Here is a 26,875-nt window from a genome sequence, read left to right as displayed (position 1 = left end):
TGCAGTATGTGCAGACAGGCGAGCGCGGCGTGGTGCGCGACTGCGCGGCGAGCGTGGCGGCGGCGCGGGTGTAGGACATGTGAGTACCTGCGCGAGGTGGTGCAGTATGTGCAGACAGGCAGGCGCGGCGTGGTGCGCGAGCTGCGCGGCGTGGCGGCGCGCTTGGGTGTAGGACATGTGAGTACCTGCGCGAGGTGGTGCAGTATGTGCGGAACAGGCGAGCGCGGCGTGGTGCGCGAGCTGCGCGGCGAGCGTGGCGGCGCGCTTGGGTGTAGGACATGTGAGTACCTGCGCGAGGTGGTGCGGGGTGTGCCGGCGGGGGAGCGCGGCGGGGTGCGCGGGCTGGGCGGCGAGGGTGGCGGCGCTTGCTGGGTGTAGAGACATGTGAGTACCTGCGCGAGTGGTGCAGTATGTGCAGACGGGCGAGCGCGGCGTGGTGCGCAGCTGCGCAGCAAGCGTGGCGCGCTTGCTTGTTGGGTGTAGAACATGTAGTACCTGCGCGAGGTCGTGCAGTATGTGCAGACAGGCGAGCGCGGCGTGGTGCGCGAGGGCGGGGGCGTGGCGGCGCGCTTGGGTGTAGGACATGTGAGTACCTGCGCGAGGTGGTGCAGTATGTGCAGACAGGCGAAGCGCGGCGTGGTGCGCGAGCTGCGCGGCGAGCGTGGCGGCGCTTGGGTGTAGGACATGTGAGTACCTGCGCGAGGTGGTGCGGTATGTGCAGACAGGCGAGCGCGGCGTGGTGCGCGAGCTGCGCGGCTGGCGGTGCGCTGGGTGTAGGACATGTGAGTACCTGCGCGAGGTGGTGCAGTATGTGCAGACAGGCGAGCGCGGCGTGGTGCGCGAGCTGCGCGGCGAGCGTGGCGGCGCGCTTGGGTGTGGACATGTGAGTACCTGCGCGAGGTGGTGCAGTATGTGCAGACAGCGAGCGCGGCGTGGTGCGCGGCGCTGCGCGGCTGCGATGGCGGCGCCTTGGGTGTAGGACATGTGAGTACCTGCGCGAGGTGGTGCCGGTATGTGCAGACAGGCGAGCGCGGCGTGGTGCGCGAGCTGCGCGGCGAGCGTGGCGGCGCGCTTGGGTGTAGGACATGTGAGTACCTGCGCGAGGTGGTTACAGTATGTGCAGACAGGCGAGCGCGGCGTGGTGCGCGAGAGCTGCGCGCGGCGAGCGTGGCGGCGCGCCAGGTGTAGGACATGTGAGTACCTGCGCGAGGTGAGGGTGCAGTATGTGCAGACAGAGCGAAAGCGCGGCGTGGTGCGCGAGCTGCGCGGCGGCGAGCGTGGCGGCGCGCGGGTGTAGGACATGTGAGTACCTGCGCGAGGGGTGGTGCAGTATGTGCAGACAGGCGAGCGCGGCGTGGTGCGCGAGCTGCACGCGGCGAGCGTGGCGCGCGCTTGGGTGTAGGACATGTGAGTACCTGCGCGAGGTGGGTGCGGTATGTGCGGACAGGCGAGGCGCGGCGTGGTGCGCGAACTGCGCGGCGAGCGGCGGCGCGCGGGTGTAGGACGTAGTACCTGCGCGGTGGTGCGAGGCAATATTGCAGACAGGCGAGCGCGGCGTGGTGCGCGAGCTGCGCGGCGAGCGTGTGGCGCGCCGGGTGTAGAGACAGGTGAGTACCTGCGCGAGGTGGTGCAGTATGTGCAGACAGGCGGAAGCGCGGCGTGGTGCGCGAGCTGCGCGGCGAGCGTGGCGGCGCGCTTGGGTGTAGGACATGTGAGTACCTGCGCGAGGTGGTGCGGTATGTGCAGACAGGCAGGCGCGGCGTGGTGCGCGAGCTTGCGCGGCGACGTGGCGGCGCGCTTGGGTGTAGGACATGTGAGTACCTGCGCGAGGTGGTGCAGTATGTGCAGACAGGCGAGCGCGGCGTGGTGCGCGAGCTGCGCGGCGAGCGTGGCGGCGCGCTTGGGTGTAGGACATGTGAGTACCTGCGCGAGGTGGTGCAGTATGTGCAGACAGGCGAGCGCGGCGTGGTGCGCGAGCTGCGCGGCGAGCGTGGCGGCGCGCTTGGGTGTAGGACATGTGAGTACCTGCGCGAGGTGGTGCAGTATGTGCAGACAGGCGAGCGCGGCGTGGTGCGCGAGCTGCGCGGCGAGCGTGGCGGCGCGCTTGGGTGTAGGACATGTGAGTACCTGCGCGAGGTGGTGCAGTATGTGCAGACAGGCGAGCGCGGCGTGGTGCGCGAAGCTGCGCGGCGAGCGTGGCGGCGCTTAACGGGTGTAGGACATGTGAGTACCTGCGCGAGGTGGTGCGGTATGTGCAGACAGGCGGAGCGCGGCGTGGTGCGCGAGCTGCGCGGCGAGCGTGGCGGCGCGGGTGTAGGACATGTGAGTACCTGCGCGAGGTGGTGCGGTATGTGCAGACAGGCGAGCGCGGCGTGGTGCGCGAGCTGCGCGGCGAGCGTGGCGGCGCGCTTGGGTGTAGGACATGTGAGTACCTGCGCGAGGTGGTGCGGTATGTGCAGACAGGCGAGCGCGGCGTGGTGCGCGAGCTGCGCGGCGAGCGTGGCGGCGCGCTTGGGTGTAGGACATGTGAGTACCTGCGCGAGGTGGTGCAGTATGTGCAGACAGGCGAGCGCGGCGTGGTGCGCGAGCTGCGCGGCGAGCGTGGCGGCGCGCTTGGGTGTAGGACATGTGAGTACCTGCGCGAGGTGGTGCAGTATGTGCAGACAGGCGAGCGCGCGGCGTGGTGCGCGAGCTGCGCGGCGAGCGTGGCGGCGCGCTTGGGTGTAGGACATGTGAGTACCTGCGCGAGGTGGTGCAGTATGTGCAGACAGGCGAGCGCGGCGTGGTGCGCGAGCTGCGCGGCGAGCGTGGCGGCGCGCTTGGGTGTAGAAATGTGAGTACCTGCGCGAGGTGGTGCAGTATGTGCAGACAGGCGAGGCGCGGCGTGGTGCGCGAGCTGCGCGGCGAGCGTGGCGGCGCGCTTGGGTGTAGGACATGTGAGTACCTGCGCGAGGTGGTGCAGTATGTGCAGACAGGCGAGCGCGGCGTGGTGCGCGAGCTGCGCGGCGAGCGTGGCGGCGCGCTTGGGTGTAGGACATGTGAGTACCTGCGCGAGGTGGTGCAGTATGTGCAGACAGGCGGAGCGCGGCGTGGTGCGCGAGCTGCGCGGCGAGCGTGGCGGCGCTTGGGTGTAGGACATGTGAGTACCTGCGCGAGGTGGTGCGGTATGTGCAGACAGGCGAGCGCGGCGTGGTGCGCGAGCTGCGCGGCGAGCGTGGCGGCGCGCTTGGGTGTAGGACATGTGAGTACCTGCGCGAGGTGGTGCAGTATGTGCAGACAGGCGAGCGCGGCGTGGTGCGCGAGCTGCGCGGCGAGCGTGGCGGCGCGTGTGTAGGACATGTGAGTACCTGCGCGAGGTGGTGCAGTATGTGCAGACAGGCGAGCGCGGCGTGGTGCGCGAGCTGCGCGGCGAGCGTGGCGGCGCGCTTGGTGTAGGACATGTGAGTACCTGCGCGAGGTGGTGCGGTATGTGCAGACAGGCGAGCGCGGCGTGGTGCGCGAGCTGCGCGGCGAGCGTGGCGGCGCGCTTGGGTGTAGGACATGTGAGTACCTGCGCGAGGTGGTGCAGTATGTGCAGACAGGCGAGCGCGGCGTGGTGCGCGAGCTGCGCGGCGAGCGTGGCGGCGCGCGCTTGGGTGTAGGACATGTGAGTACCTGCGCGAGGTGGTGCAGTATGTGCAGACAGGCGAGCGCGGCGTGGTGCGCGAGCTGCGCGGCGAGCGTGGCGGCGCGCTTGGGTGTAGGACATGTGAGTACCTGCGCGAGGTGGTGCAGTATGTGCAGACAGGCGAGCGCGGCGTGGTGCGCGAGCTGCGCGGCGAGCGTGGCGGCGCGCTTGGGTGTAGGACATGTGAGTACCTGCGCGAGGTGGTGCAGTATGTGCAGACAGGCGAGCGCGGCGTGGTGCGCGAGCTGCGCGGCGAGCGTGGCGGCGCGCTTGGGTGTAGGACATGTGAGTACCTGCGCGAGGTGGTGCAGTATGTGCAGACAGGCGAGCGCGGCGTGGTGCGCGAGCTGCGCGGCGAGCGTGGCGGCGCGCTTGGGTGTAGGACATGTGAGTACCTGCGCGAGGTGGTGCAGTATGTGCAGACAGGCGAGCGCGGCGTGGTGCGCGAGCTGCGCGGCGAGCGTGGCGGCGCGCTTGGGTGTAGGACATGTGAGTACCTGCGCGAGGTGGTGCAGTATGTGCAGACAGGCGAGCGCGGCGTGGTGCGCGAGCTGCGCGGCGAGCGTGGCGGCGCGCTTGGCCAGCGCCGCGCACACCGCCGCCGACACGGCGCGTGCGCGGGCGCTTATCTGCCACGCACATTCCACTATTATCTTCGCCTGCTCGTGGGTTTTACCTGCGGAACGAGTTACGATTATATTATCGAGTGTTAGAAATAGTGTAAAAATACTAGGAAGAATAATACAGCTTATTAACATAGATATAACATTAAAAATAGAATAGACGTATGAAATTCATTGAAAGGCTTAAATTTAATTTTATTCCCACTTTCAGTATGTAGAATAAAGCAAGAAAAATTCTTCGTAAGGATTTTGCAGGAAATAATAGCTTGCCCTAGGGTCTTGTCCACGAAGAATTATAAATTATTTTTACTAACAATTTTGATATTAAGGGTCAGTGGTGACTAGATAGAGTATGTTAAATTTAGTAATGGTGACCGCCATGTTGAAAATTATCATTTTAGTCTTAATTAGTTTCACAAAACAAATCATGTGTCTTCTCAAAAACGTATTATCAAACTTTCCCATGACTATTTTAAAAGCTCCATTATAAGACTGAAAAACATTCACAAGTTTTCAGTAAGTAATCCAACCTGCATGCGCGTCCAGCATGTGCCGGTAGAGGTAGTGGTGGAAGGTGGCGGGGTCGACGGCGAGCGCGTCGCCGCAGCCCGCCAGCACGGCCAGCACCGTGCGCACGCACAGCAGCCGCTCCGCGCCGCCCACCTCCGCGTCCGACAGCAGGTGAGCCAAAATACCCACCAGGTCTGAATAGTACTCTAGGTTTATTACGTGCGTGAATCTGGGAAAAAAATAACATATAATTAAGTCATTAGGTTCACTTTCCGTTTAACGATCGATTTCAATAAACTATTCCATTTTTAATTTTCGATTTATGGCGAAAATGGACCAATCAGAACAAAGTATTCTGACATGCTTACAATTGTCTCATTTTGATAGGTTTATTCTTAGTATTTGATCGAAGATTACGAATGGGTTCGTTTATTGAAAACAGCGGAAAGTGATAACCGATACTATACTGAAAATGTAAAATAATGAAGTTGATTTTAATTAATGGACATAATACACAGGCTTATACATGTTGCCACCATAACAGAATTGTACACAGAAAATTCAATTTTATAACAATGGCGTCCAGTATAAACTAGTTTTAAATAGTTAAAAGTCGTTACCAGCGTCTTAACGCTTGAATTTCCGACTCGACTTCGACTGTGTATGCTCATGCTTGTAATTAATATGCAGAGTGAAGAAGCCTACATCCACTCACTTGGCTAATCCATTAAGGGCAGCGGCAAGCAACTTAGATCTGGGAGCGTTCTTCAACAGCCTGAAATATATGTGGAACACTGTCTTGGTCACTTCAGTGAGTTGTTTCTTCCGCGCCATCTCACTCTCTTGCGCTTCTGTTTCCATTAGTTCTCTCTCTACTTCCTTCAGTTTTTTGGCTCGCTGTAATTTAAATTTTTTATTTAATTATATTATCATGGTTATAGCCTTGTAAAAGACTTTGAATAAAATATTATAATATTAGATGTAGGGACGCACATAGCATGACGCAATATTACATCAAGGTTGCACATAGAGCATTCGACGCCACGGGCGGCCCGGCAGTCATTTCCCTCCCTTGTTCGTATATACATGTAATATTGATTTTTCGCGCAAATAAATTCGGTTCATGTTAAATCATTTTTATTGTGAAACCCAAGAGACACTAAACCAAAAGGGACAAAAAAGAGAGAACTTTACTTTAGACGATCATGTTCATTGACAAAAGTAAAAATAAAAAGAAAATAGTTATTTTAAATGAAGCAATAAATTAAACTAGATTATGGTAATTTAGTTACTTACCGTTTCCAATAAACAATTCCAAATTTAATTTTTGATCCCAGCCTGAGTATAGCCAATCAAATTAAAACATTTGTGAGCGTGTCAAAAATACTTTGTTCTGATTGGTCAATTTGTATGGTGGTTCGAACAAAACGATTGGGATAATTTATTGAAAAGGGCTTCTTGGTCTATGCAATACATACCTTTTTCTCTTTCTTGGATAAATTAACGATCCTCTTTTTATGTTTCTCTTCTTGTTTCTTCTTTAATTTGATATCTGCTTCCTCATCCATGTCGATGTCTCGTATCTTCAGTGATAACAGACAGTCCAATGCCGTAGGATGGAGGCGGTCACCTCGCTTCTTTACTAATTGGTTTATCAGGCGCACTATCTGTGGAAAGAGATTACTTTCTTATAATAAAATTAAATAAGGCGAAAATATAGTAATTGCTATTGAAAAATGATACAATGTGGCACATTTATTGTGCACGTGAGTGGGACTATAGACAAATAAATGAACTAAACAATACCCTTGTAAAATTAATCACTTTGTAAATATCACTAATATCACACCAATACCCGTCTCTTTTCTGTAAGGGGCCATTTCAATACTAAAAGACAACTAATGTATTGGCCAGATATCTGTCCACACACGAGGTTGACAAATGACCCCAAAAGAGAGGCGAGCGGCTTACAATACATCGATCTGGAAATCTTTAGGGGAGGCCCATGTTCAACAGTGGACATCCTGTGGCTGATTGGCCACATACTCATTATGTAGTAAACTCACAGTCAACGTGATATCTCCTTTCTTATCATCCGCGAACACAGCCACGCAGCTCTCGGTGACGATCTGCCTTGCGCGTTCGTCCCTGCAGTCGAGGTACGGCACGACGCTCTGCGCGATGTTCGTGGCGTAGTTGAACTGCGGCCGCGCGACCAACAGCCCGCACATGCATTGCAGCGATATCAGCGCTAGAGATATTGTCGCTTCGTCAGGTTTTCTGGACAAATTATTAATAAAATGTACATATGTAATGTGCAAAGAATAATTCCCATTATAATCAATTTAAAACGATATATCGTATTATATTTTAGCTTACTTGTGGATTATGTTTTATTTGTTTCATATTTCGTATTTGTCTTAGTTGAAGATTAGAAAAGCTAAATAAAATTGAAATAAAAGAGCCATATAACTAAAAATTTCAAGTCTAGACAGACATGATATCTACTTATGTCATTTTTTGTAAAACAGGGAATAATACCTTGTATCGCCTTTTTTTTGTCGCAGCATACCGGCAATCTTTTCCAATCTTTGTAGATATCTTTTATAGAATTCCAAAAGTTCCTTTTCGTATTTGTATAACGCGAGAGTGTCTTTTTTCACTGAGAAACAAATACAAAAATCTTAATTATATAATTCAATAAATAACAATATAAAATTTTTATATTTTCTTTGCTTGACTAATTTGTTTAATACATGATCATAGCATAGATGAAATGAATATTATTGATATTTGAATACATTGAAGCTTCTAAAATTACTTCATATAGTTTTATTACAAAGTGACGCCACAGCAACTGATGGTAAGTGGAGTGGGGTCCAATAGAATGTAGACTGACGAGAGATTATAACCTTTCCGCAGTCAACACAAATTTGTCGGCGTTTTAGAATCTAGAATCACTTACATGGGCCACTATGGGGTATTTTAACACCTTGTGTATAGCGGTCGGTATCTAGGAGGATATAAAATATATCCATCCACCAGCAAATTCTAATATATCATTGCGTAAACACACTTACATTTAATATTAGAATAGTCTTGATGTCTAATGAGGTACTCGGGCAATATATCCTTGAAAACTTCGTAAGCGGAAACGGTCGCCAGTTTTCGAATGGAGTGCAGATTCAGAGTACCATCTTTCAACCTCTCCTCCATCAGGTACAGTATTGGGAAGAGGTTTTTTAACTGAAATTATATATTTTTTAATAAATAATTTTAGTTGCAGAGGTGGAGGAGGAGAGAGAGTATATTAATATTAGAGGTGCAATACTTGACATTAAGACATGCATTGAGTCATAGAAAGAGATATGTGACTCTCTATAGTCAACAGTGTATATTATAAATAGACTATAGTATAACTAATGCATAATATTTGGCATCAAGCATCCATTTCTGAAAGAATTTAAATTCTTTATACTGTTGGTTTACTGCAAGAACTCATTAACTGACAAATACAAAAGTATATTGTTTTCCCTATTTCATCCTACATATAACTATGTAAAAATAAAGTAACAAACTATTATATTCTTGAATATTTTTGTTCTTAAAATCAAGTGAGTATTTTAAATATTATATTATGGTCAGGGCGTAATAAACTGTACTTGATGATTTATTGCCATTAGTGAGTTCTTGCAGTAAACTGACTATTTATATTACAGTAATTAACTCAGTTTGATATAATATATTTCTACCTTCTTTTCAGGGCTTTCAAGCAGAGAAGAGCACAGTGCCCCTATCCTTAGCTTATCATGATTCAGCCGATCTCTCCTAGCAGCTAGTAGTTCCACTGCGCTCACCACTCCCTTTTCACCTTCCTCTGGGGTTTCCTCTTCTGCAGTACCTTCCATGCCAGAATCTGACTCAGAGTCCGCATCCTCAGTTTCTTCTAGTTGTTTTTTCTTTTTTGCTGGTGGTGTTTCATCTTCTGATTCAGACTCTGGAAATTATGTAGAACAGGTCATTATCAGTTACTTTGTAACTTAAATTTGGCCTCTGAGTGTGAAGATGTGTAAAACTGATGATTATTGGCAACAAAGTCCTCATTAAATTGGTGAAACTGAGTGAAAATTAATATATCAGGAAACCATAATCATGATGCTAGTGATTATGGCAAATTTATATAAATATAGCAATTTTCATGTGAATGATAGTAGATTCTAAAAACAAACCCAATTTTTTCTGAAAAAAGTTATTGTAAGTTTTCCACATAGAAGTAATAAGGATAGTACGTAGGGGAATATTTTAGGTATTACCTTCAACCTCCTCAGCCCTCTCCATAACTCCATCTTTAGTCTTGATCGGGAGTAAAGCCCTCATTTTCTTCACCGGTCTATCTGCCATTTCCTTCTCATACTTCTCCTCTACCTCACTCCCAGAGTCACTCTCAGCTCCACTGTCACTGCCTGTTTCGGCTCGTTTTGGTTTTGGCATTTTCTCTTTGACTGGCTTTTTACGTTTTCCTGACCTGATTATGTAAAGATTTCTTTTTATAATTAATATAATATTACATAACATAACATCACGCATTTTATCCCCGAAGGGGTATGCAGAGGCGCAACTAGGGCACCCACTTTTCGCCAAGTATGTTCCGTCCCATGATGTGATAGGGGGCGAGCCTATCGCCATATCGGGCACAAATTCCAGACTCCGGGCTGATACTGAGCAGAAAAACCCAAATATCACTTTTGCCCGACCCGGGATTCGAACCCAGGACCTCAGAGCGCTATTGTACCGGACGTGCAATACAACTACGCCACCGAGGCAGTCATAATAATATATATAATATTTAATATAAAGTGCATTGGAGTAGTCTATACTATTATATAAAGCTGAAGAGTTTGTTTGTTTGTTTGTTTGAACGCGCTAATCTCAGGAACTACCGGTCCAAACTGACAAATTCTTTTTGCGTTGGATAGCCCTATGTTCGTGGAGTGCTATAGGCTATATATCATCACGCTATACCCAATAGGAGCGGAGCAGTAATGCCTAATCTCAGGAACTACCGGTCCGAACTGAAAAATTATTTTTGCGTTGGATAGCCCTTTGTTCGTGGAGTGCTATAGGCTATATATCATCACGCTATACCCAATAGGAGCGGAGCAGTAATGGCTAATCTCAGGAACTACCAGTCCAAACTGAAAAATTCTTTTTGCGTTGGATAGCCTTTTGTTCGTGGAGTGCTATAGGCTATATATCATCACGCTATACCCAATAGGAGCAGAGCAGTAATGGCTAATCTCAGGAACTACCGGTTCGAACTAAAAAATTAATTTTGTATTGGATAGCCCTTTGTTCGTGAAGTGCTATAGGCTATATATCATCACGCTATAACTAATAGGAGCAGAGCAGTAATGGCTAATCTCAGAAACTAGGAGTTTGAACTGAATAATTCTTTTTGTGTTGGACAGCCCTTTGTTCCTGGAATGCTATAGACTATATATATCGTCACGCTATGACCAATAGGAGCGGAGCAGTAATGAAACATGATGCAAAAACGGGGACAATTTATTAGTTTTGAGAGCTTCTGTTGCGTGCGCTGCGTAAACGGTTAAAGTTATGCAACAATAATGTATGACGGGATTGTTCCTCTTAAAAAGTTCTGCAAAAATATATCATAAAACAAAGTCCCCCACTGCATCGGTCTTCCCGAACGTGTTAAACTCAAAAACTACCCAACGTATTAGGATAAAATTTGGTATGGAGACAGTTTGAGACCCTGGGAAGAACATAGGCTCCCGGGAAAATATATAGCGTGACTTTTATAATGGAAAACTTTAGCCCGAAAAACTTTATAACGCGGGCGGAGCCGCGGGCAAAAGCTAGTTTAATATAAAGTGCATTGGAGTATTTTAAATAGAATTTGCATATTATAAACTAACTAAAAAAAATTTTCTTCTTCGTACATCATTGTGAAATAGGGTAAATGAATGAGTAGATATTATCCATTATTTAACTAACTTTAAGTGTGTATAAAACAAATGTTGAAACATTGAAATATCTCTCTTTGCCAGCAGAGACGAGTAAAGTATAAATAGTCAATAAAGATTTTAAAATACGAACTTTTGTTTCTCTTCATTCTCCGGGACGTTGGACAGCAGCTGTGGCTGTTTGGACAGCCTGCTCATTATGTACTGCTGCTCCTCTTCGTCGAGCATGTCGGCCCATTCATCGCCCGACGCGGATTCGCTTTCACTGCTGTACTCCACCTGAGGCCGCGCTGGCTGGTTCTGCTTTTGAACTTTAGTTCTATGCCTTTGAAGACGCAGTTTACCCTGTTTTCTCATTTTATTCGTGGTCTGATTGTTTCTTTTTACTTTACTGATCTTCGCTTTGCCCTTTTTCTGTAAATATTACAAATAATTTATTAATATTTCGGAATGGTAAGGTTAGGTTTTGTGTACAGCCAATTAAATAATACTGTTATGAAATTGTTAGGACAAACTTACCGCCATGGTTGCAATTTGTAGTCCTTTTTTTATTTAGTCAATTTATAATTTATAAAGTAAATCTTATTTAATCAAAACATCAGAACAACGTGGGCAAGAATTGTTTGATTCTTTTGACAATATGACGGTTTTGACTTTTGTGAAATGACAGTAAACAACTGCACTAATGTTGAGTAGGACATACAAGAGGCGGTACATTTGTCCGGGACATGACGTCAAAATGTAAGAGTGGCTCAAAATTATATATTGTACTACTTCAAATTTTATGACGCAGCAGTCGCGTTACTTATTCTCCGTCTCTGGTAAACTGTAGGACGAGGACAGTGAGGTAGAGAAACGCATGCTACAAATTACAGTAGGACGTTATTTTACGATGGATATTACATTACTGCGTTTCGAGTCGCGAGCGAGAGGGAAATATTTTGAGGGTTATCATTACAAAATACTGTAAGATACGCATTGAAGCGCCGAGCCTCACTACGCCTCGCCTCATTTGAAGTAGGACGTTGTACCGGCTCAATGCTAAAAAGAGGCTACTCTTACAAACTCTTTTTTATGTCATGTCCTACCCAACTCTAAACTGCACAGATAATCGTTGGATATACTCGTATTTATTCTTTATTATATGATTATTATTATTGTGTTTAATGATTATTTCGTGCAATTATTATAAGAAATTGCAATTACAAATTTATTTCTGTTAAGATTATCTTATATTCTCATGTTAAAGTACGTTTCATGAAAAGTTTTTGAACGTACTCAAACTTTCTAAACGTCAGTTACAAAAGACCTCGAAACTTTCGTAAATTCTTGTTTTACTAGTTTTCAAACTGAAAAATCACGCCTTTATCACGTACATATTTCAGAAGTTGCATTCCACTTGTTCCTTTATGTCATTATCCATCAACAATGCCTCCTGTTTAAAAGTGTTGGCTCAGAATAATTAATATCATGGTTCCGCAACAGCAGAGAAGAAGACGTAGACGGGCAGCGATTGCTCGGACTACGGAGCGACGGGTGGTAGTGGCTAGAGGTGCTGGCGGCTTCGGATTCACTATTGCGGGGCAGAGGCCGTGTGTGGTGTCGGCCGTGGCAGCGGGCGGCCCGGCCGAGAGAGCCGGTTTGCGCGCAGGCGACGCTTTGCTAGCAGTGGACGGTGCGAGTGTAGCAAGGGCTCCTCACGCTTCTGTGGCGCGGCTGGTGGCGGCTGCACCCGGTGCGATAGCTCTGAGCGTGTCCCCGAGGGAGGCGCCTCCGACGGACACGGAGGACACTGAGCCAGACGAGCGAGCGAGGACTAGGCGGCGCCATCCTCCACCACGACGCAGGCCTCAGGCGATGTTGCACCATCCAGGTAAGTTGAGACAACTGTTAATATAGTTTTAAATGTGAGGAATAAAGTTTAAAATGTGAAAGTAGATTGGGCTAATTTAATTTCTGTTATGTTTGTTCTGCTGACAATAAGTATTTTATGTACAATCCTAGAGCTTTCTTTTGGGTGTACTCTTCTATGCAGATTACAATATTAAGGAGCAAGTCAATGGATGTTGACAATGATAAATGTTTATTATCTATTGCTTTAGGATGGGTTTCTTTAATTACACTAAAATCATATCTAATTGCTTCCATTGTTAAAATCATTAAATATTTTCACCAGTATTATTCAAATTATAAGAACCTGTTATGTCTGAGTAGGTGGTGTAGTTATTTTTAAATGCACTTAGTTCTTTTTAAAGTGAAATTTATTCATGATTATACATCTATGTTTGAAATGTTTATATAAAGACCAAAATTTCATTAGGATGCACAATGTGCATATTACTTAAAAAAACTTGCTTTTGTTAACCTATTGTGTGTTCATCATCTACTAAGCAGCTGCCGGTAGCCCTTTGAGAGTGACTTTAATGGGCATGAAATAAAGTCTATTTTTGTTAATTCTTTTTGGACATTTTTATAATATGCGGGTAAACATAAGATATAATTAATCACTATATAACAATGAGAATAACCATTCGAAAGTCACTCTATGGTAATGTAGACATCTTAAGAATAAATTTTATTTTTCTAATGTTGAGAGCAATTAAACGTAAATTAGAGAGTATTCAAAGGTGTTTTTGTTTCCAGATGACGTATAACAGCGGGTATGTGAGAACTTCTCTATTGTGTTGTGAATGTCTGTTTGCATACAACTAACTGTGTTTTTGTGTTATGTCTTGTTAAGATTTGCTATCATCACCCACACTATCATTCTTGCAATGTTATGTTAATTTAACCACAATAATGTATTTTACATGCTGGCTATGAACTATTGAAATTATTTATGCCATAAAGAATATGGGCCCTGATATTGCACCTAAATTTAGCTAGTCAACTATAGTTTTTTATAGCATAAGTGTGAAGAAAGGCTTCACAATAAATTTACGATGGAGAGTTTGTCTTCCATTGCAGTCATAAAATTATTCTTCAGTTATAATAGTTCACATGCTTGTTTCTTTTATTATCCAATTAATGTACTAATAAATAACATACTTATATTCACTTTCATTAAAAATTTTGGTCTGGTTATCACTGCATTATGGTTTTGTATTGTCTACACAAAAGTTTAAGTTATTCATTTATTAAATAAATTAGGTCTGTTGTGCAAGTTTGTGTTATTAATTAATATAATTTTTTTAGTCTTTAATATTTCTTATGAATAACATATTGCACTAAAGTATTTTCGAAATGCTTGCATTAATATCATCCTATTTATTGTTAAATAGCATTTTATGTATGATAACATATTGTAAGATAGTTTATACAATTATTGCGTTTTGTTTATTTATTTTTATTTTTATACATATTATGTTACCACTTCATTAGTTACTCACAAAGATTTGCTGTAATTTCATAATATTGCATCTAAATGCATTATATCTATAATGGACCTTACTTTTCAACTGTTACAGGATGTCACGCAGCGCCCAGTACATCTGGAGTCAATGAGATCTTACAGAACCTGAGTCGAGTACAGTTGACACCGAACCACGCAGCTCGGCTCGAATGCCGCGCCGTAGTCGGATACTTGGGGACTATAGAGACACCGCAGGCCGCCTCTAGCACAGCACCGAACAATGTCAAGACAGCAGTAAGGAAACTGAGACAGGAGCGGCGACCTGCAACGCCTGTACTTCTGTCTGTATTACCCAACTCCCTGTTTCTGAGGCGTCCTTCAGGCCAAATCTTAGCTCAATACCAGCGAGAAAGGATAGTGTACGCCGGATGCGGATCTGACGCTGACCGGCGGTTCTTTGGGCTGGTGACGTCAGCAGAGACCGCGGAAACTGAAGCGTCACATAGTAGCCATGTGTTCGCGGTTGATCCGAGGATGGCGGAGCACGAAGCTCATATAACAAGAGCCAGGGAGTTTCAGATAGCGTGTACCAGAGACCCAGTAGCTGAGAGATGCTTAGAGTTCCCACCATCAGCTGAATATGTGGTCGGGGTTATCCGAGGAATGTACTCATTACCTTCCGAAGACTGTGCAAGCCCAAATCTTCAAGCGATCTCGAAGTTAGCAGTTAAAGGAGACAGTCCAGCTTTGGGTAACTTTTCGAGATGTAACCGTCCAGTGTTTCGAGTGCCTCGCGATAGAAGACCTTGTAGACACGAAGAAGCAAGGATTGACGTCCAGGATTTCGTAGCGAACTCTCCGCAACCGAGCAACCACAGCGAGGTTACTACGACGTCCAGTAACAGTGACTCCGGTATAGGCTTCCACAATGACTGCAGGAACATAGCCGACAGGATTCTCGTGGTCGATTTCGCGCAGCAAGCACCACCCAATAAATTCCGTCAAGATATGCCGCGACGACCTATAGGGCTGGTCGGCTGCAGTAGCTTTGACACAGATGGTTCTTTCTTATCGAACACCACTCCTGTTGTGGATGGTTTTGGAGGGCAAGGTAGGCCGTTGAATCTGGATGACGTCATCCTCTCCAATGACTTGCAGACGGTCAGGCATCTCAGTCCTCATAAGGACAGCGATTACAATTACAATAACGTGTACGGGAATATACCATCGAGCTCTAGGTACCCCAATGGTGCTGTGTATGACCAAGTTTATACTGAGAATGAAGGTCATCACTATGAGTTCATCCCACCACAGCTGGACATGGATTTGGAGATCGACCACGTCGCGGAGACGTTTAATTCCGTTGAGATATATGAGGAGAGGTCGCGACACCCTCCGGACTGGCAGTCTACGGAGTCAGTAGAGAATGTGACTGTAATATCTGGTGGTACTTCGAAGGCCAGTATGGACTCTGTGTCGGTGTACTCGTCCAGGAGTCACGAGGAGGCCAGGCCTTCGAGGAGGAAGCATCTTCAAGCGTCGCTCGATGATATGCTTGTGTTGGGCTTCCGTCCACCAGCGGCCCAAGATAAGGATGACGATAACTTTGTCCACCCTGCCAGTGTTAAATGCAAGGTATACAAAGCTTTTTAATATACCGATCTTGACGTATTTACGTTGCCAGTTGTACTTTATTTATTGTATTAAAATTACGCGAAGGGTTAAATGTTATATTAGGTATTATGGTATTGTTTCGTCAGTACCATGCGATAGTGTCAGCAACGTAACTTACATCAAAAAAGATAATTCCTTAATATTTTTTTGTTGATGTTTCTATAAAATGTAATATGTATTTTTCGTTATTAAATTTATTATGTACAATGATTTTTATTCAAAATGTTACATTTTAACCCATTCGAAACAGAAAAGCGATTTAAAAATAATAATGATACAATTCAATTTACAATACTTATTGCACAATACATAGTAAGTTCTAATTACCATACAGGTTCGAAAATCCATAAAGCCCTTGAACATCCTATCGAAGACGAGGCACATGCTGTCCGGGAAGGAGAAAGAGCGCGGCCACAAGCAGCAGGAGGAGCGGCGCCGCGCGCTGAGCGCTAGCGCGGGTGACGTCACGGGCGGGGCGGAGCGCCCCGACGACGCGCTGCCCGCCGCCGCCAGCGAGCCCGACCTGAGGGACGCGCAGGTACGTGCTAACTGCTAGTTATAACACAAATCATGTTTTAATGAATGGAGGAAGGCACACAATTTAAAAAAAAACCGACGATAGCCTAGTTGGGTGTGGAACGGACTGCCGAGACGAATGTCCGCAGGTTCAAATCCTAAGGGCACACACCTCTGACTTTTCTAAAATTATGTGCGTATTCTTTGTGAATTATCGCTTGCTTTAACGAAGAGGTCTTGCCACTAAGAATTTCGAAGCTGTGTGAAGTCTACCAATCCGCACTAGGCCAGCGTGCTGGACTAAGGCCTTATCCTCAGTAGTAGAGGAAGCCCGTGCAGCAGTGGGACAGTATATAATACAGGGCTGATATTATTTATTATATTATACGTGTTCAAGTGTCCTATGAGTTGCGATGTCCCAGTTTGCTCGAAGTGGTAAAGCCCTGTGCGATGTCATGACGCTCCCTGCCCACACTCGAGCGCGACACGCGCCGCCGTATCTTATCGGCTAATACTTGTGACGTCAATGCTATTGCTTTGTTGTGGTTTAGGAATTTGAAGGGTCTCTGAATTAGATGTGATAGAGGAATTGTGGTAGTATTTTTTAACCCTACAAAGGTAATAGATTGTTAAACGCTTTTTTTACAGTAAACAATATATTAGCAAAATAATTACAGAATACAATTTTAGACATTTTTTGACAACGTGCAACCAGAGAGAATAATAGAATAGTCGCCATCTTCTCTTCTGTCAGCCTGTCCGCGCACCCGAATACTTCCGGAAACGCCCGATGTCATCGGCTAGGATAGTGGCCGTAACAAGATACTTATTTCTTATGTTTACCCGAATGTTAGACATTGCAATAATTTTGTAGTTTTCGTGGTCACGGGTCAGTCCGCCCCGTGACGATGAAGACTGCAAAGTCTTCGAAACATCGGGAGAAAATTATAATATAAAAACCGCGATAAAATCCGCAAAATAGTTTTATTTTAATGGAGTTGTTATGTAAAATAATACTGTTAATAAAACCACTGTGACGGATCACTATTATTTAATATGATATCTTATTTTAACATTAATGAACTACATTATTGTGGCTGCTCGCCGGTAGCCCGTGATAGGAAGAGGAAGAGGAGGCGCGTTGCCACAAAAACAAATAAATTACATATAAACAAATGCTACCATAAATAAATATAAATGTACCCATTCAACAAATATACCTAACATACATACAGTTCTGAGCATTTCTAGCAATAGATATCAACTACATATTGCTGTGGGTTTCGCCGAGTTTTAAGTACTTGCCTAGATCAAAAGACTTACTCCACGTACCCTTGCTGGAATAACTAGTTGCTTTTTATGTCGTTAAGAATGGATGAATATAAGCAATAAAGATACGTAAGAATAACAATTCAATTCAGATTTTAAGTATTTTTTATAAATTCCGGAACGGCAGTGACTGAACTGCAACTGATGGTAAGCGTGATGCCGTCCAGATAAAGTATAGAATGGCAACAGATGGCTATCTCATGCCATTCCACACAATTATGCCGGCCTGTTGGGACGCTTCTTCACACTACGGTAAATTACAAATATCTTAAAGCGACGGAAACTTGTTTCTGATATCCGTATATAACAAACTGTAGGTATAACAGAAAGTAATTTTAAAAATTGCTGATTTCTGTTCTACTATTTTTTTTTCACACCCCTTTCTTTGTATTACTTCTCTTTCAATGTACAGCTACCGAGTGCTGCTGTTTTATATGTATAAACTCCCAGTAAAAAATATCAATAGATTTCCATTTTATTACAAATTCAGTAACTGCATTTGAATGGAGCGAGCGGCATGTCGATCCTATGCATGGCTACCCATTCAACATTACATTCTTGGCTTATCGCTTTTTAAGCGTGACGCATGTTTGCGATTGCGATTGAACGACTTCGTGGCGATTATTTGTCGTCAGTTGTGTTTTGATTTAACGAAATGCTTAATCTCAACTCTGCAGATTTTGTTTGTTCTAACGTGGGTTTTCACAATAAAAGTCGCTAAAAGCTTTAGTTAGCAATTCATTAAAATTACCGACAGGTTTTTTCAGATTACGTCAATTTGGCGACATGTGAAAAAAAATTGCAGATAATAATTCAAATGTGTATGAAAAGTGTTTTACTCAGTACATTTTGCTCATCCCAAGCATTTTAATATGTTTTGTGTTATAGACATTGTTAAAGGCCTCTATCAGTAAAACTGATTGTTGAACAATATAATCAATGTGTTTCATACTCTAATTAATCAACGCGAGGAAGAAATAAACACATTATTCAATTAAGAATTATGAAAATATAAGTACTGTATAAGGTTTAATGGTAAAAGAATAATAAATAGTAAGTGTACGCAAACTGTAGTATGTCAGTGCATCGGAATGTAGCGATACATAGATACATGTGTATTATATGTACGTATGTATGTACCGTTCGGTCAGCGCGCCCTCACGTTCAATTTGATCCTAATTGACCACGCCCGTTTCAGTCAGATTGTATTGGATTGGCCTAAAATGCTTAAAAACTAGTTTACTTCATGGGAGCATTCAAGTACATTTGATAATGATTGTGGCATGAGTTTATTCTACGAAAGGCATATGAAACAGTTAGAATTAAATTAAATAGAATTAATTGAGGTAATAAAAAAATAAAAATATAGTAAGCGCTTGTTTCAAAACATTTAAGTTAATGTTATCATCAAATATAAAAAAAAGACAGGCTGTCAACTTTGCTATCAAGTAAATGGTAGTCACAATAACTCTTATCATTTACTTGGATATTGCGAAACTGGAACCAACTAGTTACTGTCCCAGTTTCTTATGAAGGGATGTAGCGTTTCGCAATGGCTCTTATCAACATTATAATCTTGATTTCTATTAATAGACATTATTATTTCGTTCACGCAGTCGCTAAGTCATGACATATTAATATTTTTGGTGCACGTTTGTGTCACGGTGGTGAAATGCCAGTGAAAGTTGATATCAATATGTCGCCACTGTAACGTCAACCAAACTCAAGCGGTGGTGGTCGACTGGTTTATTCAACATTTAGTAAAACCTGCATTAACAATAAGAAATAATTATAAACTAACTTCGAAATACCCAACAGCCACGAGTTAATTATTGATGAAAAAATTACACTAATTTCTGCTGTGCAATAAAATATACTTCAGAATCACAATAGCAACTACAGCAACGGACAAGACCCCGAAATCCGTCACTTGTTTTATTAAATATAAATAGATAGAACACGTATTAAAAGGTCTTATTAACAAAGGGGCTTAAATATATTATCGTGTGTATTCAATCTTCAACAATTGTCATTGTGTTAATTATAAATTATGACTAAGCCAATACGTTGCGATTTGTCTGTACATAATATCCAGACAATTGGTGCGATGGAGGCTGTTCAGTATAGTGTGTACATAACGTAAGTTCGCGCTTGTGTCCTTTAAAGGGTGAGTATGGGTGTATCTAGTGCACTCGCGTGTTCGCCGAACCCTAATGCTTTTTATTTTGTGATATTGTTATGTTACGTATTTTTTTTTGTATCTAAAGCATCAATCAACCTCAGGATTTCACCAGGTGTTGCATTGTTGTCGTTTCAGTGCTTATTTGTGCAAATGTCCAATTTTTAAAAATAAGCCATATAATTACCTACGGCGGTGATATCAAGGGCGTAGCTTGTTAAGTATCATTAGTTAGCTTTAAAAGCCTGAGCTAAAGCATACATTAAACTAAGCGGACGGTTAAGAGTTTGCACTGACCTAAAGGGCCCCTAACCAATTTTGATAAACGGCCCGTCTATGGCAAACTACTAATATTAAACTACCTAAAAATGATGCATTCATAACATGTTTTGGAAAACGGCTCATTGATCAAGTAAGCACTAAATATTAGGGCGACGATTAATATAGGAGCATTGCAAAATAATTTGATTATTAATTATCTCAGACAATATTTCACATTCATAATAACCCTTATGAATGAACAAACACAATGGTATTATAAATTGCTCGTAAATAAGATCTATTACGATTAGCTTCCTGATGTGCCTTCAGAATATTAAAAAGTATTAATAGCTATAATATTAAATCTAGCACTTGTCAAATTCCTGTACAAGTAGCATGACCATACGTACGGTCTTGAACGGGACAATGAATAATATTTCTGCCGCCATGATGTCCTGAGGAAAATCAAAAGTTATTCAGTTGTGGAACCATAGATCCGTTTTTAAAATAATAAAGTTATATTTGACTGATTCGAGTGCTCCTACAAAATATATCCGGAAATATAGTAGTTACATATTATTATGTATATTTGTTAAGACTAATAATCCTGGCATGGCATTCTAAAGGTGGCAGTTATGTACGTATGAGGATGAACAATTACCACAGATTAGAAGAAACAAAGAATATCGACTGGGTTTTCCCAGATTGGGTTATGTGCTTAATGAAAGAAATATTTTTCCGTACACGCGCCTCTTTCATGGAACGAAAATAATGTGCATTTTATAAATTCCGTTTAAAAATTGTCACCTAACGTCCCGTCCATCATCTCACAGGATAATGCAGGAAACGCGACGGTAATGAGGCACGCGTCATTCCCGTCACAGAGCTACGTGTATATCCTGATGCGGCTAAATGCCATGTGATATGAATGATGAGTGAGCGAAATATTATTGAAGGTTCTGAGTATTCAGTGAGCATTCAATTACGATGATTTTGCATTGATATATATGTGATTTCAAGTTTATGAGTGTGTGTAGGTTGATGTAAATATTTTTATAGCGTTTGAATGATACGGTGAAGTTATTGGCAAGGAACCTTTTTTTCAGTCAAATGACGAGCAAAATTGCTCTATTCGTGGTAAGAGCATCCTCATATACACCGTTAACACCTCCCAGAAATTCCTCCTAAAAGTTTGGACCTACTTAACTTTGCATACCATTTTGGAGAAATGTACAAAATGGTTATACATACCCAAACTTACTATTGCACACAAGATGTCGTATGACCCACGTAAATTTGATAAAGAAATTGCATTGCTATCGCTCAAGGAGATAATTTTTTGACACATCATATAAATAGCATCAATTTAATGCGTTTATATTTATCAATGCAATATCTGGCGTATTCAAATCCGACTACAAAGCGTTGCCGATGCAAGTTCAATTGTTTTAAATTTAGAACAATGTTACTGGGAATGATATTTTTGTTCTTGATGTATGTTAGCATTTAAGAATGTACCGCATGCCGCGCTAATTAGTGCAGTTATTGTTAATAATGGACTTGTGTTGGCATGTAATGTCAGTTGGAGGTTATTTTTAATATTAATGGATTTTTACATAAACTTATAAACAGCGGATACAGTTTGTAAAATGTGTTACTGACGTTTTGACATCTTCTGTACGTGTATAATAAGTTTGTATGTTTGTCTTTAGTGTCGTTTCCAGCGGAGCGATTAACCGCCATTTTGAATTACCGGATCCAATAGCTTTTTCGATCTATTTAAAAAATGGACCAATCAGAACAAAGTATTTTTGACATGCTTACAAATGAGTTGTTTTGATTGGTTCAGTCTCGGAATGGAGTTGAAGATTGAGATTGGGATCGTCTATTGAAAACGGGTGTATGTCAATCGAGATTTTGATTCGTCTTTATAAGTTGTATTTTTATAATGTTATTTATACTATTTATCGATAAGCGAATTATTTTCTTAATTTGAAAACTGAAATCCTAACAAAATCCAGTAAAAGCCTTAAATCTTTAGACCGTATCAAACTATCCACAACCATGAAAATGCACTCACTGCGCATTTCGAGATTTTCAAATGTGTATCACCGGCGAAAGGTCCATATAACACGATTCCTGCCAGCTTCCCTTTCGTAATTTATGTAAAATTTAATTATCATTAGGACTATTTACATACCGAATTTATGCATATTAGTACTTATATGTTGTGTTGGGTTACCTCTCTAAAAACTTCCATTCCTCACTGCTATATAAGCTATTGTCAATTAAAATGCCATGTATCCATTTGACCCAGAGGTATAGTTCAATTACCTACATGTGACAAAAATAATTTTCCTCTCCATGTTTCCTCAACATCGCACTTGAAAACATTCCATAGTATTCTAAGTGCAGTTTACAGTGTTGTTATCAACCTAACACGTTGTACACGATTTGTACACGTGTCAATGTTTTTGGTTTTGAAGCGGTCTGTCACGTTTGAGAACACGCTTGCTAGTTTTGGAGTCTGCGCGTCGACTATGCTTGTCCGCCATTTTGTTTTTCTATTCGTTTTTGTTGGTGAAAAGGTATTATCCAATAAACTAGCATAAGGCATTTTCATCCGTGTTCAGGTAAAGTTAAGACTCTTATTAGATTGGCGAATTGCAAGCAAAATCACAGACACTCTCGTCGTAGTGTAACAAGACCGTTAACTTCAGTGAACCACGAATGAAATAAGGATAAGTCTCACAATGCTTAGATACGAATTAAATACATACGGCCCATACTAATATTGATGAGATTTTCGTACAGGAGCTTCCAGCCACAGAATTATCAAAATAAATCTAATAGCAATTTGGGTTCTTCTGTATTCTTGTAGTTACAATTCAAAATTTATAGTAACAAGTCTATGGCGACAGTATTACCTCCGAAGTTAAAAATTGAGAAAGATTGGCTTAGTTCATTGGTTTTTGAATAAATATTGTTGTGTAGAGGTGACCTTGGACCAGTTGCTTTTTCTCTGCGCTGGATCTTGTCACAAAGCTCGTATATCCACATGATGTATCACCGACGCGGTAAACCCATGAATTCGCGTACGTTTCTATTGATCTTTGAACGCACAATGGTTTCAAACGGCTATGTGTATTGTGTACGTACCTAGTACCTATGGTTAGATGAATACCTATATTCAGTGTATATCAGGTCATACGTGGTGGCAAATGGGATAATCATCCAGGGCCTCGCGCTTCGAGTGCCTTCGGGCTTGCAAGAGTCGCAGAGAAAGCATCATTCTTCACCAATCAGATCCTCACCAAGATCTTTCACCCAGAGCCTCGCATTGGCTAAGCCCTGATTGTCACTGTTGTTAAAAAGGGTATGGCATAAGAAAATAATTTTAGCATTGTTTGCATACATGAAATTAAAATCTAACATTACTTTGTTTTTTTTTTTTCAAATAAACACATCATTGTCACGGTCAGCTAGCCAGAATGACATTTTCAAAATGTTATCAAAACATTGTTTTGCAAACAACATGCACAACTATTTTTTAGAATCACATGAATTCTAAGTATATCTAGATCTAAGCTAAGATAGGAACGTCAAAGGCGACGTAGCGGTAATCCAGTTGTATCTTATCAATGCTCGAAGGGCCATGCTATTTATAGAACCAGTGAGTCAATGAGGCCGCGCGGTGTTTGACGAGTTCATTAGTTACGGATGTTTTGATTTTTGAGAGTATTTGGCTGTTGTTAATGAACTGGCATTTTATACCACGTACTGCAAGGTCACGGAATCAATTGCCGCCAGCAGCATTTTTGGAAAATTTCAATTGAACCACACTCCACTTACTGTCAAGTGCAGTGGGTTCACATTCCCGTGCATTTATAAAAAAAAAACTTACGATATCTTAATTGTATGGACCCAGTGGGCAGTCGTGTAGTTTTAAAAAAACTGGGTACGCTATGTTCTTCAGTGACTAAGCGTCCATACAACCCGATTCCTACCGGCTTCCCTTTTAGGTTTATTTACGTTCGTATTAGTTTTTGTTTTCTGTTAAAATCGCAATATGTTATCTAAGGCATTTTTTTAATCAGGTTACCTTTTGAATAATTTTATCCTTTGCCACTGGTTCTTAGTAAGACACTGCTTAAACCATTTTCTGTTTACTTTTAAGGTAGTACACAAAAAGTTCCAAATATAAATATGTATTGTCTATAATAGCAACAGTAACAATGTGTGCCGCAACAAGCCGCGGAGTTGCTTAGTGTGTTGTAAAACCGCTGTTAAACAGCTATTACATCTCGCACGAACATTAAGCTTTATTACTTCAGTTTTATTTTGTACCAATTGTTATTTGCCGCGCGCCGGATCCTGTCCAGACGCCTCGACGTTTGTCATCGATATATTATCCGTTTCCATTTGAATGTAAATGTGATTACGTATTGAGAACCGTCTCTGGTTCTTTGGTGTTTTTTTTTTAATACAGGACTCAGGTCTTTTACTTATTCTAGGGGTGGGTTGTGTTGTCTCTTAATATGGAAGGGACAGGCCTTTTGTATTTACTATGCATACTAGTCCATGTAGACTTCGACCTGATACTGGAGAAAGTAACCCACTAACACCGACTTGGAGATCTTAGCACATCGATCGCTCGACCGAGGTGGTTGAAACTGCGAGCAAAACCTAGTATTTTATATGTCAGTCGCCGTCGTGGGAACATTTCGCTCGCGCACAATGCACAGATATTTGCAGTTTTTATTGGATTTCATCTATTCACGCGGCGTTCGGTTGCTTTCCTCGCACGAGTTTCTCTCAATATTTACGTTTTGTTGCGTCTTGTCATTTGTATGATCTTGATCATTTAGTTTAGATTCATGTGTGTGAGTTGTGTAGTCAACGGTATTTCTTGAAATGATATTGTATTTCTATAAGGAGGTTTTGATAACTCCGTTCGCGTGAAAATACTATTCCATATTTAAGTTCTCGCTGTGCACTTTTTCGTAATAATTAAGTGCCAGTATTTTAATCTTTTACTTAGCTATTTGTGGCTGAAAGGTAGATGTTATTGAACCAGAAAAGGATAGCAACTTAATCATAACCTATTGCCAAGTATCGAAATAGTATCTATTAAAGGTAATGTTGTTTGAAACTGCTTTTCATTCTTTGAAGTTTATCCATATGCATCACTGATTATCTTTCCATTGTAGATTTACATTCTGGTTGGGTAAATAAAATTTTGGTCTAAATGGTGTCTATCAACGATTGCTAGTATTATGCAGGCCTGGCTTACTGGATGTAATACCATACTTACTGACCGAGGAATGAGTTAGTATAGCGGATATTCCATCATGCGTAAGCCAATTCATCCAGTTGGGAAAATATCAGCGAATCTCATGAGCAAACATCGAACCGAAATAAACAAATCAAACGATTTCCATCATGAAAGTTCACATTTATCGAGCGAGCGAGATGGACATATCAAGTACAGAGTCAGGCATCAATGGATCTGTCTGGATATACTGTAGGAATATATACCTTATTGATATGTTCTGTGACGGGCGCATGCGTGGATGAGTTATTGGACGGGAGGCCGGGCTGGCGAGGACGCCGCTTGACCCCATTATATCGGTTCTGTTCCCGCGCGTGGAAGTTTATAGCTTGTTAATTGTGACGTATTAATGGAGATTATGACGGGTCTGTTAATATTGACAATATTGGCATAATGTACAATTGCCATAAAATAATGAGAATATCAGGCGGTCATGCGTGCAGAGTTTATTTGACTCGCGTTTGGTTTGTTTGTGATTTATACGTACTCAAATATTGTCAATACTTTTGAGATATTTTCACATCTTTATGATTTATAGCTATTTTGAAGAACATACTAGTATCATTATCAGGAAAGGAATTAAGTAAATAAAAACAAGTACCCACCCAGTTTCCGATTAATCTCCATTGCATTAAGTGTGATTGACAGGTTCTAACAAAGACTTTATTAAAAAAAAAAGGTACTATTTGTTTACATATAATTTTATCCGATTATCGTCTTTATTATTATGTATTTTAAAGGTGTTTAATTTGGGCCTGATAAGGCATTTAATATACATAATTTGTAGTTTTTGAAGACTGCTTTGGTGGCGTAATTGTATTGCGTCAGCATTACGGCACTGCTCTGAGGTTTTGAGTTCGAATCCCGAGTCGGGCAAAGTGATTCTGGGTTCTACTGCTCAGTGTCAGCCCGGAGTCTGAAATTTGTGCCCGAGCAACACACAGTCGAAAAGTGGGTGCACCTCTGCCTACCCACCCCTTCGAGAATATAGGCGTGATGTATTTACTTTTTTAATAACTACATCGTTTTTATTAGTTCTTCAATTGTGGAGTTTTCTACTTTTTCCAGTCTGCTAACCGAATAAAAGTTATATTTCGGGTTGTTTATGGTAATAGAAGCCAAAGATGTGGGTGTTTCAGCCTTTGCACCTTTTTGTTGATTTAGAATAGAGATAGTTTTGTTTTGAAACGTGGAATTTCGCTTTATGAGAAGCGCGAGTAACGGAATGCATTCATAAACAAACAAATCATATAGTAGACGTTGGTATTTCTAGAGTAATCTTGTCTAAGGTTACATAAGTTTATGAAGAGATTTTGATTACGAAAAAGAAAATATACAATTTGAATTTAGACTAATCTATGATATTCAGTAATATCTAGTTAACGAAAACAATGTGTGGCGCCAGAGTTTTGAACTAATTGAAATTCTATGAGCGAATGTTTGGC

The 26,875-nt window shown here is 42.7% G+C and overlaps 2 protein-coding genes across 2 annotated transcripts in view; one reads left to right on the top strand and one right to left on the bottom strand.

The window, feature by feature from the left end:
* Nucleotides 1–3,582: 3,582 nt before the first annotated feature.
* On the bottom strand, nt 3,583–11,549 carry LOC115444317 (nucleolar complex protein 3 homolog; the record flags this gene model as incomplete). The annotated part of the gene is made up of 11 exons (XM_037447517.1): nt 11,307–11,549; nt 10,921–11,201; nt 9,114–9,325; nt 8,553–8,797; nt 7,881–8,046; nt 7,342–7,462; nt 6,867–7,080; nt 6,279–6,467; nt 5,516–5,697; nt 4,821–5,029; nt 3,583–4,343 (listed from the first exon to the last, which is right to left on the bottom strand). Coding segments are annotated over exons 1-11 (2,586 nt in total), but the record flags the coding sequence as incomplete, so codon positions are not given.
* A 520-nt stretch (nt 11,550–12,069) lies between these two features.
* The window catches only part of LOC115453230 (regulator of G-protein signaling loco), a 103,228-nt gene continuing 88,422 nt past the window's right edge, over nt 12,070–26,875 (top strand). The window contains exons 1-3 of the mRNA XM_037446223.1: nt 12,070–12,660; nt 14,255–15,774; nt 16,148–16,351. Coding sequence (XP_037302120.1) covers nt 12,258–12,660; nt 14,255–15,774; nt 16,148–16,351 — 2,127 coding nt within the window. The 5' untranslated portion in view covers nt 12,070–12,257. The remainder of the gene's footprint in view (nt 12,661–14,254; nt 15,775–16,147; nt 16,352–26,875) is intronic.

The sequence above is a fragment of the Manduca sexta genome, chromosome 6, assembly GCF_014839805.1.
Source record: "Manduca sexta isolate Smith_Timp_Sample1 chromosome 6, JHU_Msex_v1.0, whole genome shotgun sequence".
Lineage (NCBI taxonomy): Eukaryota > Metazoa > Arthropoda > Insecta > Lepidoptera > Sphingidae > Manduca > Manduca sexta.
Note: the sequence above shows the minus strand (reverse complement) of the source record. Positions and strands in the feature narration are given on the sequence as shown.